This window comes from Sebastes fasciatus, chromosome 13 (assembly GCF_043250625.1).
Source record: "Sebastes fasciatus isolate fSebFas1 chromosome 13, fSebFas1.pri, whole genome shotgun sequence".
NCBI lineage: Eukaryota > Metazoa > Chordata > Actinopteri > Perciformes > Sebastidae > Sebastes > Sebastes fasciatus.
The window spans coordinates 25047135-25060902 of NC_133807.1; the positions used below are offsets into that span (position 1 = coordinate 25047135).

General features: G+C 41.5%; 1 protein-coding gene across 1 annotated transcript; it reads right to left on the bottom strand.

The window, feature by feature from the left end:
* Positions 1 to 526: 526 nt before the first annotated feature.
* On the bottom strand, positions 527 to 12501 carry atp13a1 (ATPase 13A1). The gene is made up of 25 exons (XM_074656404.1): positions 11972 to 12501; positions 10745 to 10834; positions 10202 to 10465; positions 9908 to 10063; positions 8807 to 8876; positions 8604 to 8710; positions 8333 to 8462; positions 8133 to 8188; positions 7686 to 7812; positions 7430 to 7567; positions 7192 to 7312; positions 6902 to 7059; positions 5999 to 6174; positions 5801 to 5911; positions 5587 to 5712; positions 5395 to 5503; positions 5034 to 5227; positions 4809 to 4905; positions 4531 to 4715; positions 3114 to 3228; positions 2810 to 3006; positions 2535 to 2677; positions 2291 to 2402; positions 2062 to 2205; positions 527 to 1127 (listed from the first exon to the last, which is right to left on the bottom strand). The coding sequence occupies exons 1-25, from the start codon at positions 12353 to 12355 to the stop codon at positions 1017 to 1019; spliced, it is 3621 nt and encodes a 1206-aa protein (XP_074512505.1). The 5' UTR covers positions 12356 to 12501; the 3' UTR covers positions 527 to 1016.
* Between the last annotated feature and the right edge of the window lie 1267 nt (positions 12502 to 13768).

The following is a 13768-nucleotide window of genomic DNA, read 5'->3' on the forward strand; positions in this document are numbered from 1 at the left end:
TTAAGGATGTGTTTGACAAATCATTAGTCCAGTGATACAATTTGTGGGATTATATCACTGAGAGGACACCGGAATTCTTCACATTTGGGATTTAAAGGCCCTTTTTAACAGCAACATAGTTCTTGAATGATTGGTACAGTACTTGATTTACAATGCAATGGGTTGGATTTCCATTTAATTATTTTTAGGAAAAGCAATTTGTTTAAAATGCTCTAGTTTTTTTCATCAAACAAAATGTTTATGTAAGTTCATATCAAAGATAAACAGTTATCTATGGCTGATCTCTGAGACCAGCATGTTTAGTAATAGTGGTAATTAAACTCAAAGTTCACAATCTTCCAAAAGCTTTTCTTCAATCAGCTGATGCTTAATGAAATAAAATGTTTAATTAGAAATGTCTTTCTTTGTGCAGTTATTCTCACACCCTGATCACTCTTTACTTACCTGCTTATGGGAACAGGATAGTTCATGACCAGCTGGACATGCTCATCCTTTCCATGTGCAGACAAAACACTTGGCAGACTCCTTTATTTGTATCTGTAAGTCTTTATAAGTCTGTTAGAGATGTTTTTTTTCACTTTTTACAAAATCAAGGAGAGGAATCAAAAAAATGAAAAACACTTTTGCAATTCTCTCGGAGAACGCCCTTTTCTGTGTTCCTGTATGTTTCACGCTGGCTGGCACACAGTCTCGCACTCCACTCAATACTGCTGTCTTCATGGCCTTGTGTGGCAGCCGGGAGGGACAGATGAAGAAAGAGAGAGAGAGAAATGTAGAAAAATATTATGAAGAAAAGAGAATTGAAAAAAAAAAAAGAGCTGATGAAAAGGCAGAAACGCAGATGGTTAAGGAGGGGCAGAGCAGGACGAAGGAAGGGATACACGGAGTGTTCAGTACTGCACGCCATGACTGTCTCAGCTGTGTATGTCACAACAGCTTTAATTCTCTTCCTCCGCCAGTTTTCTCTCCCTTTACAGTTTGGTTGGTGAGGGCAGCGGTCGCTGTTGGCACTGAGTTCAAGAAGGCAGCCTGAGAGTTCCTTTGCCCAGCAGGAACTGCAGGATACGGTCCACCAGCAGAGCGGCGACAAAGTCCACCACCAGAACCTGGGCAATGATTAATTTGAACTGCAAGGAAGTAAACAGGAAGAAGGTTACCTTATGGAGATGGATGATCGGGTTTATTTACCAATGTGATCTGTTGATTATGTTCGTTCATATATGTACTAGGGCTGTCAAAGTTAATGCGATAATAACGGGTTAACGCAAATTAGTTTTAACGCCACTAATTTATTTTAAGGCATTTACAAAACTTGCGATTTGTAGCAGTCTCAGTTTTAAAGCTGGAGGGAAAATACAAAGTTGAAACTAAAAAACCTAAGGAATCCATTGGTACCAACCATGTCATACTAGCTTGTCGTGATGGAGGCTAAATAACGCTCCAATCTTATGCTAAATTTTGGTGAGGAAAAACTGTCATGGCCATTTTCAAAGTGGTCCCTTGACCTCTGACCTCAAGATGTGTGAATGTAAATGGGTTCTATGGGTACCCACGAGTCTCCCCTTTACAGACATGCCCACTTTATGATAATCACATGCAGTTTGGGGCAAGTCATAGTCAAGTCAGCACACTGACAGCTGTTGTTGCCTGTTGGGCTGCAGTTTGCCATGTTATGATTTGAGCATATTTTTTTGTGCTAAAAGGGCTTCTTGACAATATTTATAATTTTTTTGTCATATTGTCATATGTGTTGTGTTGTGTTTTGTTTTGTTAATTGATTTCCAATAATAAATATGTACATACATTTGCATAAAGCAAGCATATTTGCCCACTCCCATAAGATAAATACTTGACAAATCTCCCTTTAAGGTACATTTTGAACAGATAAAAAATGTGCGATTCATTTGCGATTAATCGCGATTAACTATGAACAATCATGCGATTAATAGCGATGAAATATCTTAATCGATTGACAGCCCTACTTTTTACCTTATGGAGTACATCATTATTACAAGGTGATTTCAACAAAACAATACATTGTAAAATAACGTCTCAGCTCACCTCAGTTGGAATATCTACAAGAGCAAACTGTTCATTGAATTCTGGCGAGGAACCAGAAAGAAGTCCAACAATCGCTAAACCCGACAGAGCGATACTCCATAGTAGAGGTCGATTCTCGCTGAGAGACTCCATGAAGGGATGGCCCTGTCGGACACAACAAGAAATACTGTGAGTTCATATATAAAATAATGCAGAGACAACAAATACTGATGGTATTAAGAATAAGTACCTTGTAGTTAATGGCAAAGGTGGCCATCTGCATGGCCATGGACATTATATACACAGTGCTGTTAATTAGACTGGGTTCAAACTCTTTATACAGATCTGCAAACCTATCCGCTCTGCAAAAGACAAAGGACAAGTGAAATGTTATTACAATGTATTCATGTAAATATTTAACTTGTAAAGCAGCTGTTTACTCTCTCTCTCTCTCTCTCTCTCTCTCTCTTTCTCTCTCTCTTTCTGTGATTTACCTGGGTGGACTTCTGCTTTGTGCCTCTTTGTAAAGATACACAAGACTACAGAAGTGAACAGCGAACTGCAGCAGCACAGTCAACACCGTATAGAGATTGAAGATGTTTGGTAAGGGCCGCTCTCGAGACAACGTTTTCAGTGGCTGTGCGAACAGAGGGGAAAAAAAGATCATTAATCTATCAAAAACAGTAGTGTCATAGAAGAAAAACATTCAGTAAATATAACCTTGCTAGCAGAACAAATCAATCAGAAACATAACATGAATCATCATCACCTTTGATCTAGAGATGAAGAGGAAGCATCCGGCCAAGAGCAGGCCCTGCAGGGTCGCCTGGAAATCGCTGAACTTGACCCCCTCGAGGTAGAGCACAGACTGGCTGTAGGCCAGCACCAGGGCGTTGAGAGCGAGGATCTTGAACATCTGGAGCGTTGTCACCAGAGTGCAACGGCCTTGCTTTATTACATGGCAGACTGGGGAGGGGGGGGGGAAACAAAAGTTTCAGAGGTGGGGAGCAGCTTCATGGTCAGATCTTTGCAAACTGTGTCAAGAGCTGAAATCATTAACGTGTGTTACTCACTGCACTGTATGGAGGAGAGTTTGGAGGTGAAGGGGGCAGCGATGGAGGCATCACCCAGTTTCACTACTTGTACCTGATCCTCTTCAAGTTCCCGTAAGACTTGACTGATCCTCTCCTATTACAGAATAAACCCAGATGTTTAGACCAGTGCACGACAACGAAAGGCACATTTATTCTCTTTTTTGAGCTGATTTTTGTTAACGTTTGGTAACTGGGGAGGAGGCTAACATGGGACTGCAGGCTAGTATACTGCATTCAGTGATCCGGTGAACATAAATTAGTTTCAGCCACTGTAAGTAACACGGATGCAAATAACTTGCTTTTCGGTGAATGCTGCTTTTTTCACCTAAATTTTGGGTGACTTGTGTGAATCGTCCAGATCCAAAGAGAGGTCTGAGATAAGGACATAGACAAGCGGACTTGAGTCCCGCAGCTCGCGTTTTGTGTGTGTGTGTGTGTGTGCAACGTCCTTTCACAGAAATACGTGTAAAGACTGCTACTGCTGGTGTGTATGTGCGTGTGTTTGAGAGAAAGGGGAAGAGAAGGTAGACTATTGCATGCAATGTTTCTGTAAGTTATTAATAATAACTTACTCAGAATGCTGCTTTTTAACCCGCCTGGCCTAATCCGCGATATTTTCTAATAAGACGAGAGCGTAGTAAGCATTAGAAAGCCCACTGAAAGCGCTGCATTTTCCATATACACTACACAGACCAACGTTAATGGGCTTATGTATGAATTGACAGTTGATTTAGTAGATTCACATGATTTGAGTCAAGTGATTCACAGGTTTTGTTTTTCGAGTTATTTCATTTACAACCAAGACATAGGCTGAATAAAACATGGGATTAAAAACATGTTCTCCCTTAAAATAACCTTTTGTTGAGTAAGAGTGCATTTATGTTTCGAGTAAAACAACACATTAACCATCATTGTGGCATGTCTTGATCAACCTTACAGTGGTAGGTGTCAATAAATAAATAAATATATATAATAAATAATGTCTAATGATTCTTAATTACAAAAGTTCTGATCAATCAGGAATGGGCGTAGTTTTAAATGTTAATAGCTATTTACAGACTGTGTGGGCTAAAACGCACAAGACGCCTAGTTCTCCTTTACAATAATTTACTAGCTATCAGTTTACAATCAGGTAGAAAATAAAATATGTAATAATTAAGATCAGCATGCCCCCGGACCCTCAAGCAGGCTACTTTTTCCCACTGTCCATCTGCTCCAGATCCTTGTGGAATTTCCAATTTATTCAAGTATATAGCACAGGTTTTCGTCACATGGGTATATGATATTACGGTCACGTTTTTTTTCCCGACTTCGAGTAGCTCTCTCTTGTTTCACAATACATGTGTTTGCATCCCTTAAGTAAATGGTAAACTATTCCCTTCTTGAAGATACACACCTTTTGTGCTGCCAGCTGCTCTTCTCTCTGGGCCATCACCCTCTGCCTGGCCGCCCTCGAACTCAGTTTACCTCCTGAACTGACCGGCGGTAACGGTCTGGATTCTGCTACGGGTGCCTCCTTTTCTCTCCCCCGTTTCCTTCTTTCAGGCATACGCTCAGGAGCGTTGGCTAACAGAGCAACACCTGAGAAAAAATGACCATCACTACACACTGTTGGGTTGGGGGTCACACATACAGTACACACGTGTTTCAGTCTTGGTGTTTGATAAATCTCACCTATGTGGGCGTGTTTGAGAGCTCCGACATCATTCGTGCCGTCACCACACATCAGTGTCACGTAACCAAGCCCCTTTAGACTCGTGATGACAAATTCCTGAAACAGAACGGGAAGTTATTGATACTTTAGATACTTTTACATTGTTACAAACAGAACCATCAATCTGTTATACTCAAAAAACTGATTCACAAAATGCCTTTCAACAACCCCCAGAGAGATTTTACCTTCTGTTTTGGGCTGACACGGGCGAACACCTGGATGTAAGGCAACAGAGAGTGGAGTAGCGGGGTGTCACAGCTCAGTCTGGCAAGCCCCTCCCCCGTTACACACAGGTCAAACTGTTGCACGAATGAGGAAACGGAGGGAGGGGGCAGCGGTTGACACACGCTGCCATCGATGGACTCCCACTGCCACGTACCTGGAAAACAAAATAACATCAGAGGTGAGTGATTCTGTACTTTGTCCTTGGTCAAAACACCCTCTGCAAATGGATTACTACAAGAAGCTTTATGTGCTTTATTACTGACATCGTTCTCTGTTACTTGAGTAATACATGTAATTCTGTAAAGCGATGGCTTGTCTTACCCTGACCGGGGCCTTGCTGCAATACAAGTGTGTGTTCTTTCTGGATGAAGTGGAGCTCTCTCGCTACATGGCACGCCGTCAGTGGGTTGTCGCCTGTGATCATCACCACCTGAAAGCAAAGGGAGAGGATTTATTCATCTTAAAACCATGCTGTTTGAGTATGTGTGCAGTGTGTGTCGTCAGCTTATTTACATGATGAGATGCCTCCTGGATCTCTCTGATGACGGCCTTGCTGTCACTCTTGAGGGGGCAGGACACAACCATGAACCCGGCGAAATGCAAGTCACACTCCAGAGCGTCGCGACTCATCTCCCGGACCTATGACACCCAAACAGATTCATCTCAGTTTGTAAATCTATTCTCATCAGACAATCTCTGATAGTTTTGAGTAAAATGAAATACGAACCTGCTGATGGCTGAGGTGTCCTATCTCTTTGTAACCCAAGGCCAGCACTCTGGCCCCTTCCCGAGACATTTCCTTGTGGACTTCGTCGTAATTCGCCGGACATTCTGCAAACTATGATCACAGCAGCGTTAGAGCACCAGTAGGTATGCTTGACAAGCCTAGATTAGAGCATGTATGTACAGTATTAAGGATGTGTACCATTCCTCTGAGTGTCTCTGGAGCTCCCTTCACAGTTGAAATGTAGCAGAGTTCAGTGGAGCCGAGTTTCTCGTAGGAGGCGAGGACTGACATCCTCTTCAAAGCGCTGGCAAAGTGGAAACGCTGGTGGATCTTTAGTCCCTGGGTTTTGATGCCTCGTGCAAACACCTTTTCATCTGGTCAGTAGTCAATGAAAAACTCACACTTAAAACCTGCAGTAGGCAGAATATTTTTGGCATCATTTGATAAAAAATCCATAATAACCTTTCAGCATATTGTAGCATATTGTATTCTAGACTTCTGCACCTCCGCATGGCTATTTTTTCAGGCCAAGAAGTTCCTGGTAATTTTAAGAACTGCTTTTTAAGGAACTAAAAGGTTCCTTCAACCCATTATTGTCTGCATTTCCACCATGGTCTAAATACCTGCGAAGATTAGGCTAATTAGTCCACTGACATAAAAAAAAAGCAACATGACATGTGACGAGGCCTGCTGGTGGTCGCAGCGGTAAACACACTCTGCAGCCTGCAATTCAGTGTGTCCGCCAGATTCAACTAAAAAAAAAACACGTTGAAAAAAAAAAATAAACCTTAGGTTTGGTCTCACTGCGTTGACATTTACTGCTGCATGTATTTATGTTGGATGTAATGAATGAAATGCAGTGGAGGAAAATAAAAATAAGAGCATCTGTCTCTGCAGTAAATCATCTGCTGAGTGTTTGATGGTTATTTATTTGTGCTTTAGAACGTAAGCGCCGTGAAACAATCAGTTTTCTGTCTTTCACAGCATCGCCACGCTGTCTCTCAGCTCGCTCACACAATCTCTCTCTCTTTTTCTGACTTTTTTAAAATGAGTCAGGAAGCCGACAGCAAAGCCTAGCTTTACTTTTAAAGAGAAATGTACCTTTAGTGAGGGTCCAGTCAGCGGCGGTCAGCATGGCCTTCTCCAGTGGATCTCCAACCAGCTGTCCATCATCCAGAGTGACGAGTGAGTGACAGGTGGCCACCACCCGATGTGTCTCGACTGGGATCTCAGATACAGGCATCACCTCCTTTCCTTCTCTGTAATAAATGCAAACATCAGTCGTGACCCTCCACACAGTGCAGAGGTATGTAAATATTAACTAGACCATAGCGTAGTATACTTTGTGTTTGTGCTTCAAAAATTATGAATGAATGTTTGCCAGGGTTTACCTGAGGCCTGCTACTCCTCGTACCACCAGACTGTCACTGGTCAGTGTTCCTGTTTTGTCAAAACAGCAAACCTCCACCTTCCCTGCAAACGGTATCCTGAAGGGCTCGGTACAGAATACATCTAGAGCAGAGGAAGAAGAAGAAGATTAGAATGAATCACTGCTGTTACTAGCTGTGTTTTATAAGCTGCTTTGTCCAGGTCTCTTCATCTATTCAGGATAGGAGCACACAGACTTACAGAGTTTAGCCAGGGCGATAAGAGACGTGTTCACAGCCAGAGAGAGCTCTATGGGGAGTTCTGGTGGAACCACCGAAGTGAGGATTAGCGTGCACTCCAGAAACAGCTTGTAGCGGTTCCTGCTGGGGTCCTTGGTCCCTGAGGGAGTAACACAAAGCACAAAGATAGATATTACTTATGCCCTCACCTCCAACTATCACTTTGACTCTGTTAAATAATGAATGACACCTTAATGAATTGAATCTGTGAACCTCACCTTCTACCCACACGTAAAGAGCTGCAGCGATGGCGAACACGAGGAGGAAGAGGATGAAAATGAAAGTCTCCAGGTTGTTTGCCGTCACTCTCTTCACACCGAAGAGGATGGTCCGTAACAGTTTACCCTGGATGCAAGTTTGAACACACAATCAGTACACTTTTACAGCTGATTCAACATCGGACAGATATCCGATCTGGTATGTGATGGTAAAAACAAGGGGAAATATATTTTTTAAGATAAGCACATAAACTATTCAAATTTTTATAAATGAATGACTATTCAAAAATCATGACCCATCTCTATTATACACTAAAGACAACATACGTATTAATATTATACTCCATTTCTGGCAATAGATCTCCCTAAATGTAACACACTGTTCTTAAAATGCATGACAAGAAAAAGCGAGCGTTGTAACATAGAAATACTGAGCAACTTCCTCACCTGAGAGGTGTAGAATCCTGTTCTCAGTACGTAGGCCACACAGCCGTTGTCTACAGCTGCACATAAAAGGAGAAGATTAATGGGCTGGCATCTTGATTAGATGATGAAGACGGGCAATAGATGCACTATTGAATTCACTAATTCAACAGCCAGTATGTGTTATGGGTGGCAGATAAATGAAAAGAGGAATTAACACTTACGTTTGAGTCCAGCGCTGGCCTTTAAAGGCGGGCTATGTTGAACCACTTTTGTGCCCCCAGAGATGATGTGGAGTCGAGAGTCTGTCTGCGTGTCCAAAATTCGCTCCGGATCCAAATCCTCCACGGGCTCCTGCACACTCCATATTGTCAGCGGTAATTACGATACCCCACAATAATCCCATGCTATTTAGAATAACTGAGGCGTACCCTCCAAAGTCTACGCCCTCAGCTCTGTATGGTGTTATCATGTATGTATTAGTTTGCCTCTAACCTTCATTTGGGGCACCGACTCTCCGGTCAGCATGGCCTCATCCACAATGCAACGACCCCGGAGTAGCAGCACATCACACGGCACCAAGTTGTCCTGAGGCGAACGTCCTGTGAAGCAGAGAACACACATTTTTAACACACACTGACAGAGTCGGTCTGATGTTTGTGGTGAGGAGTCATAAAAATGTTGATAGGTAAATTTACCTATTGAGACGATGTCACCAGGGACAAGCTCATCACTTGAAATTGGTCTCCACTTCCTGTTGCGATATACCTGGCAAAAAATTCAGAAGAAAAAATTAGGGATACTTTAACCTCATCATCATCATCATCATCATCATATAAACTATAAAACCTAAGGAATCCATTGGTACCAACCATGTCATGCTGGCATGTTGGGAAGGAGTTTAAACAGTCCCTGAAGGAGTCCCTAAACAGTCTTGGAATTACATAGGGTATCACTGTAAAGCTGAGACTCTTGTGGATCCAATGAGACCAATTGTATTCATGTGTGATGATGTTAGTCCCCATAGTAGCCATTTCATTATAGTGAGAACGTTTTTTTTAAACTTGACCTCACTGTATAAAATGACCTGTGGTGACCTCTAGATTAATCACAGCCTCATGAAACTTTACAGCCACAAACTAGAGACCTAGAGTATTCAGAGGATGGATGGCTTTTTTCGGTATACTGACAATAAGGGGGTTTCTGAGCAGTTTCCAGAACAGAAGTGCTCGCCATCTAATCGCCGAAAAAATGCAATTCTTTCAGAAATCTCCAATTGTCAACGTTTTTGATTCCAATCACAGCATGGCTTTTTCTATGGTGTTCCTCAAGGTCTTGGTGTCTTAATGTGGTATTTTGGAGGGATTATTGATCATTTTTTATCAATTCTCGAGTGTTAATTTTTTTTAAAATTTAGCACCATATCTGTGTAACAAATGGTATCAACCCAAAAATTGCTGCAACAACTTATGAGACATAATAGAGCATGGCCATCATATACTTATATCATAATGTTCTAAGCCCTTATACACTTTCACAATTTATTTTAATTAATTAATGTTTATTTCTTATTAATGACTAGAACTTGACACACAGTGCTGAGCTGCATCTCAAATTAATCTTCAGGTTCTCAGCTTTCAGATGAGGTACACCACTTCTATGCAACATCTACTGTTGACCTGCTATCTCCCCCTAAAGACCCCCTGTACCCCTCTAAAAAAAGACAAAACAGGTTTATAAAAAAGAAGGAGGAAGTGGAAAAAGTTGAAATACTAAATTTTAAGCTCAATCAAGCCTACCTGGATCATGTAGGGCTTGTTTCCCATGCGGCGGATCTCGGACATATTCCTCATTTGCTGTTGGACCAGAGAGGCCTCGAACGCCACCAGCATGAACAGCGTGAAAACACTGTAGTACCAGTACTCGTCCAGACACCACAACCCCACACAGAACACCTGATGGACAGCAGATAATAGATAACGTCACATGATTACAAGGTCAACAACATAATATCTAAAGCCATTGAACAAAAATCAAGACAATTTTTACAACAAAACCAGTCAAATCCTGAAGACACATTCTCACACACATACCTGGAAAACAAAAAAGGGAGCTGTGGCCCTCTCTTTGAAGAGCTCCAGGAAATCTGGCACCATCATCTCAGCGCGATTGGTGCCGTAGCGTTTTTCTGCAGCTCTGAGTTCGGCCTCCTCCTGGTAGCCACGCCAGGACTGAAAGTTGCCCATTGGGTTGTTTATGGGAAATGATATCGGAAGGAAGCATTTCTTCTCCCCGTGGTCGAATACGTAGCGGATCTTTTGAAACTCAAAAGATAAAATCCCCTCACCATTCTCATCCTGTTAGTCAGAAAAAGAAATACAATTTAAACTACAGCGTTCATTCAAGAAAGGTAAATTATTTTTTTAGGGCTGACCCGAGTTTGTTATAATAAAGAATAAATCCCCAAATAGTCCATGAAATAAGCGATAATCCCACAACATTATTCATCTTTCAGTGCAGTGCCACTGTAACGGGCACTGAAACAGGGGAGATGGAGAAATATGAGCTTTGCAGACAGAGAATGTAAGATCTGGGACATGTTTCCAATTAAGGCAACTTGGATCATGTGAACTGACCTGGTCCCTCTGTAGTGCCACGAGCTCGGCAGAACCGTTGTTGGGGGTGGGTATGACCTTAGCCAGCGTAGCCTTCTCTGGGTCTGGTTCCTGTGTGTTCAAATGAACAGGTGACAAATTCACACACTGTGGCAGGTCACGGTTATTTTTGGTATAGCTGTGTGCCTCTGGATGAGACATGCTCTGACATACAGCTGCTTGATCAACATGAGGTTCAGGCACATTCTAAAAGGATCCTTAACTTTACATTTGACTGCAAAAAAGTGTACCTGATTATGCTGTTGTTACAAATCTATTTGAATCATCTATCACTGTAATATGTATTGTGGTATCATTCTTACTACTGTGTCATGAGACACAATTTTCTCTTTTAAATTGGCAGTACAAAGCTGCTACTAGCAGTACGGTTATCTCATGAAATGCTAGTTGAAAATGACAGTTTCACTTCCTATTACCATGCAATTAATAGACACTGAACAGGTGATTTTCTATACTTCAACAGATACCATTATATTGAATCAATCAGCAATCAGTCTTTAGGTTTACATGATAATTTTTTTTCTATATCATCCTCCTCAAGTAAAACTTGCTTGAAAGAAAAAGTCACAGACGTTATAAAATCCTGCACAGCAGAGATATAACTTTAATTCTATTTTATTGTATTTCTTATTTATTCTATCTATTGTAAAGTAGTTGGTATGTACATTTATGTAGAGAAAGTTAGGCTAAATTTTGTCGAGGAAAAACTGGCATGATGATTTTCAAAGAAAATGACCTCTGACCTCAAGATAAGTGAATGAAAATTGGTTCTATGGGTACCCACGAGTCTCCCCTTTACAGACATGCCCACTTTATGATAATCACATGCAGTATAAATGTTATTTTCTCCTATTCTAAAATTATGTATTTGAATATTTATGGGGTCCCTAAGAAGTCCAATTTTTCTTTTTAATGAAAAGAATAAATATAAAAGGGTGAATTTCAAAATAAAGGCTCTACATTTATCTACAGATTTGTAAATACAGTGTTTTTTCGTGTCTTTTTGTGTGAATGATGCAGTTTTTTGTGATCTAGCTGCTGTAACACCTCAATAATAAGCAAATAAATAATAGTAAGTAAGTAAGTCTATCTCTGATCTCTGTGTACAAGCAATATGTAAAAACAGTGGGTTCCCTAGACACATGTGTGGACTATCTCACTCACATTGTTGTTATAACTCATGTTTACCTTGGAGCAAGTGAGCCAGCAGTGCGCGTGCACGGACCAATAACCGGAGAGTGCCGTGAGGACGTGCGCGATCCCGATAGCGGCCAGCGACAGGAGGCCTGCCTCCGGATACTCGTTGGCTCCGTACACTCCGAGCCACACGTACAGCCAGCCCGGGTAGAGCACCGCCAGGAACGGGAGCACCGTGCCGTGTAGGAGCCGGGTCCTGCGCCGGTACAGCGTCACGGAGCTCACCAGCTCGTCGCCGGTACTGGTACCGTTACCGGAGCCGCTGTTGTCATGGTGGTTGTGGTTCTCAGAGGCGGCCGTGTGAAGCAGCTCACCCGGTCCCGGTCTCTGAATCCCGTCTGCGGCCACATTCCCCTCCTTCTCTGCGTCGTTCATTGTACTTTATTACCTCTGCCCCCCCTCTATCATCCACCGCCACCCCCGTCGTGCTGTAGCCGGTAAAAAGTACGTTTCTACCCCCGGTAACGCTCCTCGGTCCAGCCTCCGGAGCACCGTTTCACTGAATCGCTGGTTCTCTGACCGATGGCTTCCGCACACGTAATCACGCAAAGCCACGTCATCACGCAAAAGCCACGTAAGGTTGTCTCGGCAGTGTGTCAGCTTTACATTGATATGTATTTCCAAGACTGTTTAGGGACCCCAGTATGCAGAAATATTCAAATACATCATTTTAGAATAAGAGAAAATAACACATGTACACTGCATGCAAACAACTACAGTTTTTGACCCAAACTGCATGTGGTTAATATAAAGTTTGCATGTCTGTAAAGGGGAGACTTGTGGGTACCCATAGAACCCATTTTCATTCACATATCTTGAGGTCAGAGGTCAAGGGACCCCTTTGGAAATTGACATGCCAGTTTTTCCTTGCCGTGTAGGAGTGGAAGTATCCCTAATTTATTTTATATATTTTGTGCCACGTATATTGCAACAGGAAGTGGAGACCTATTTCAAGTGACGAGCTCGTCCCTGGTGACATCGTCTCAATAGGTAAATGTCCTGTCAACATTTTTATGACTTCTCACCACAAAGCGTCATTGAACCGGAAAAATTTCTTCCTCACAAAACAAAAAAAAGCAATGAAAACAATAAATGTATGCAATATCTTTAAAGTTTTTAAGTGAAATAATGTCATACTCTCGCGTGGTCTTTTATTTATAATTTATAATTTTTTTATTTTTTTAATGTGTTTTTTATATTTTTTTTATAGATAGATAGATAGATAGATAGATAGATAGATAGTAACTTCATTGATCCCGAGGGAAATTCAAGTTTTCAGCATCACAGTTCCATAGTGCAAAACATGCTAGTAAAAAGGCAGTAAAAAAGTTAGTAGTACAAAGTACAAAAAAATATACCAGATATAAAAATACAAGGAGATGAAGAAAATTGTTAAAACTGAATTTAGTGCAGGGTAACAGCTGTGATACACGACTATTAAAAAGTGCAGAAGAGACTGTTAAAAGTGAGTATAGTGCAGGGTAACTCCAGCAGCTTAGTCTATGAAAGTGCACTGTGTGCATTATTATCTGTCCTGCATACCGTCCTCCTTTGTTTTATGTCGGGTTTTGTTTCATTTCTGTTGTCCTTTTATGTTTGGCACAGCTCTTTGTTTATGTTTTCGCTGTGCTTCTTTTGTATGTAAATGTTTTTAATGTTTTCTGCTGTTACTATGTATACTGTCATTTTGAAATAATAATAAAAATAAATTAAAAAAAGAACCGGAAAAATCAAACATTTTCACACTGTTAAATTATGTTGTTTAGCTATAACGCTCATGTAACATGT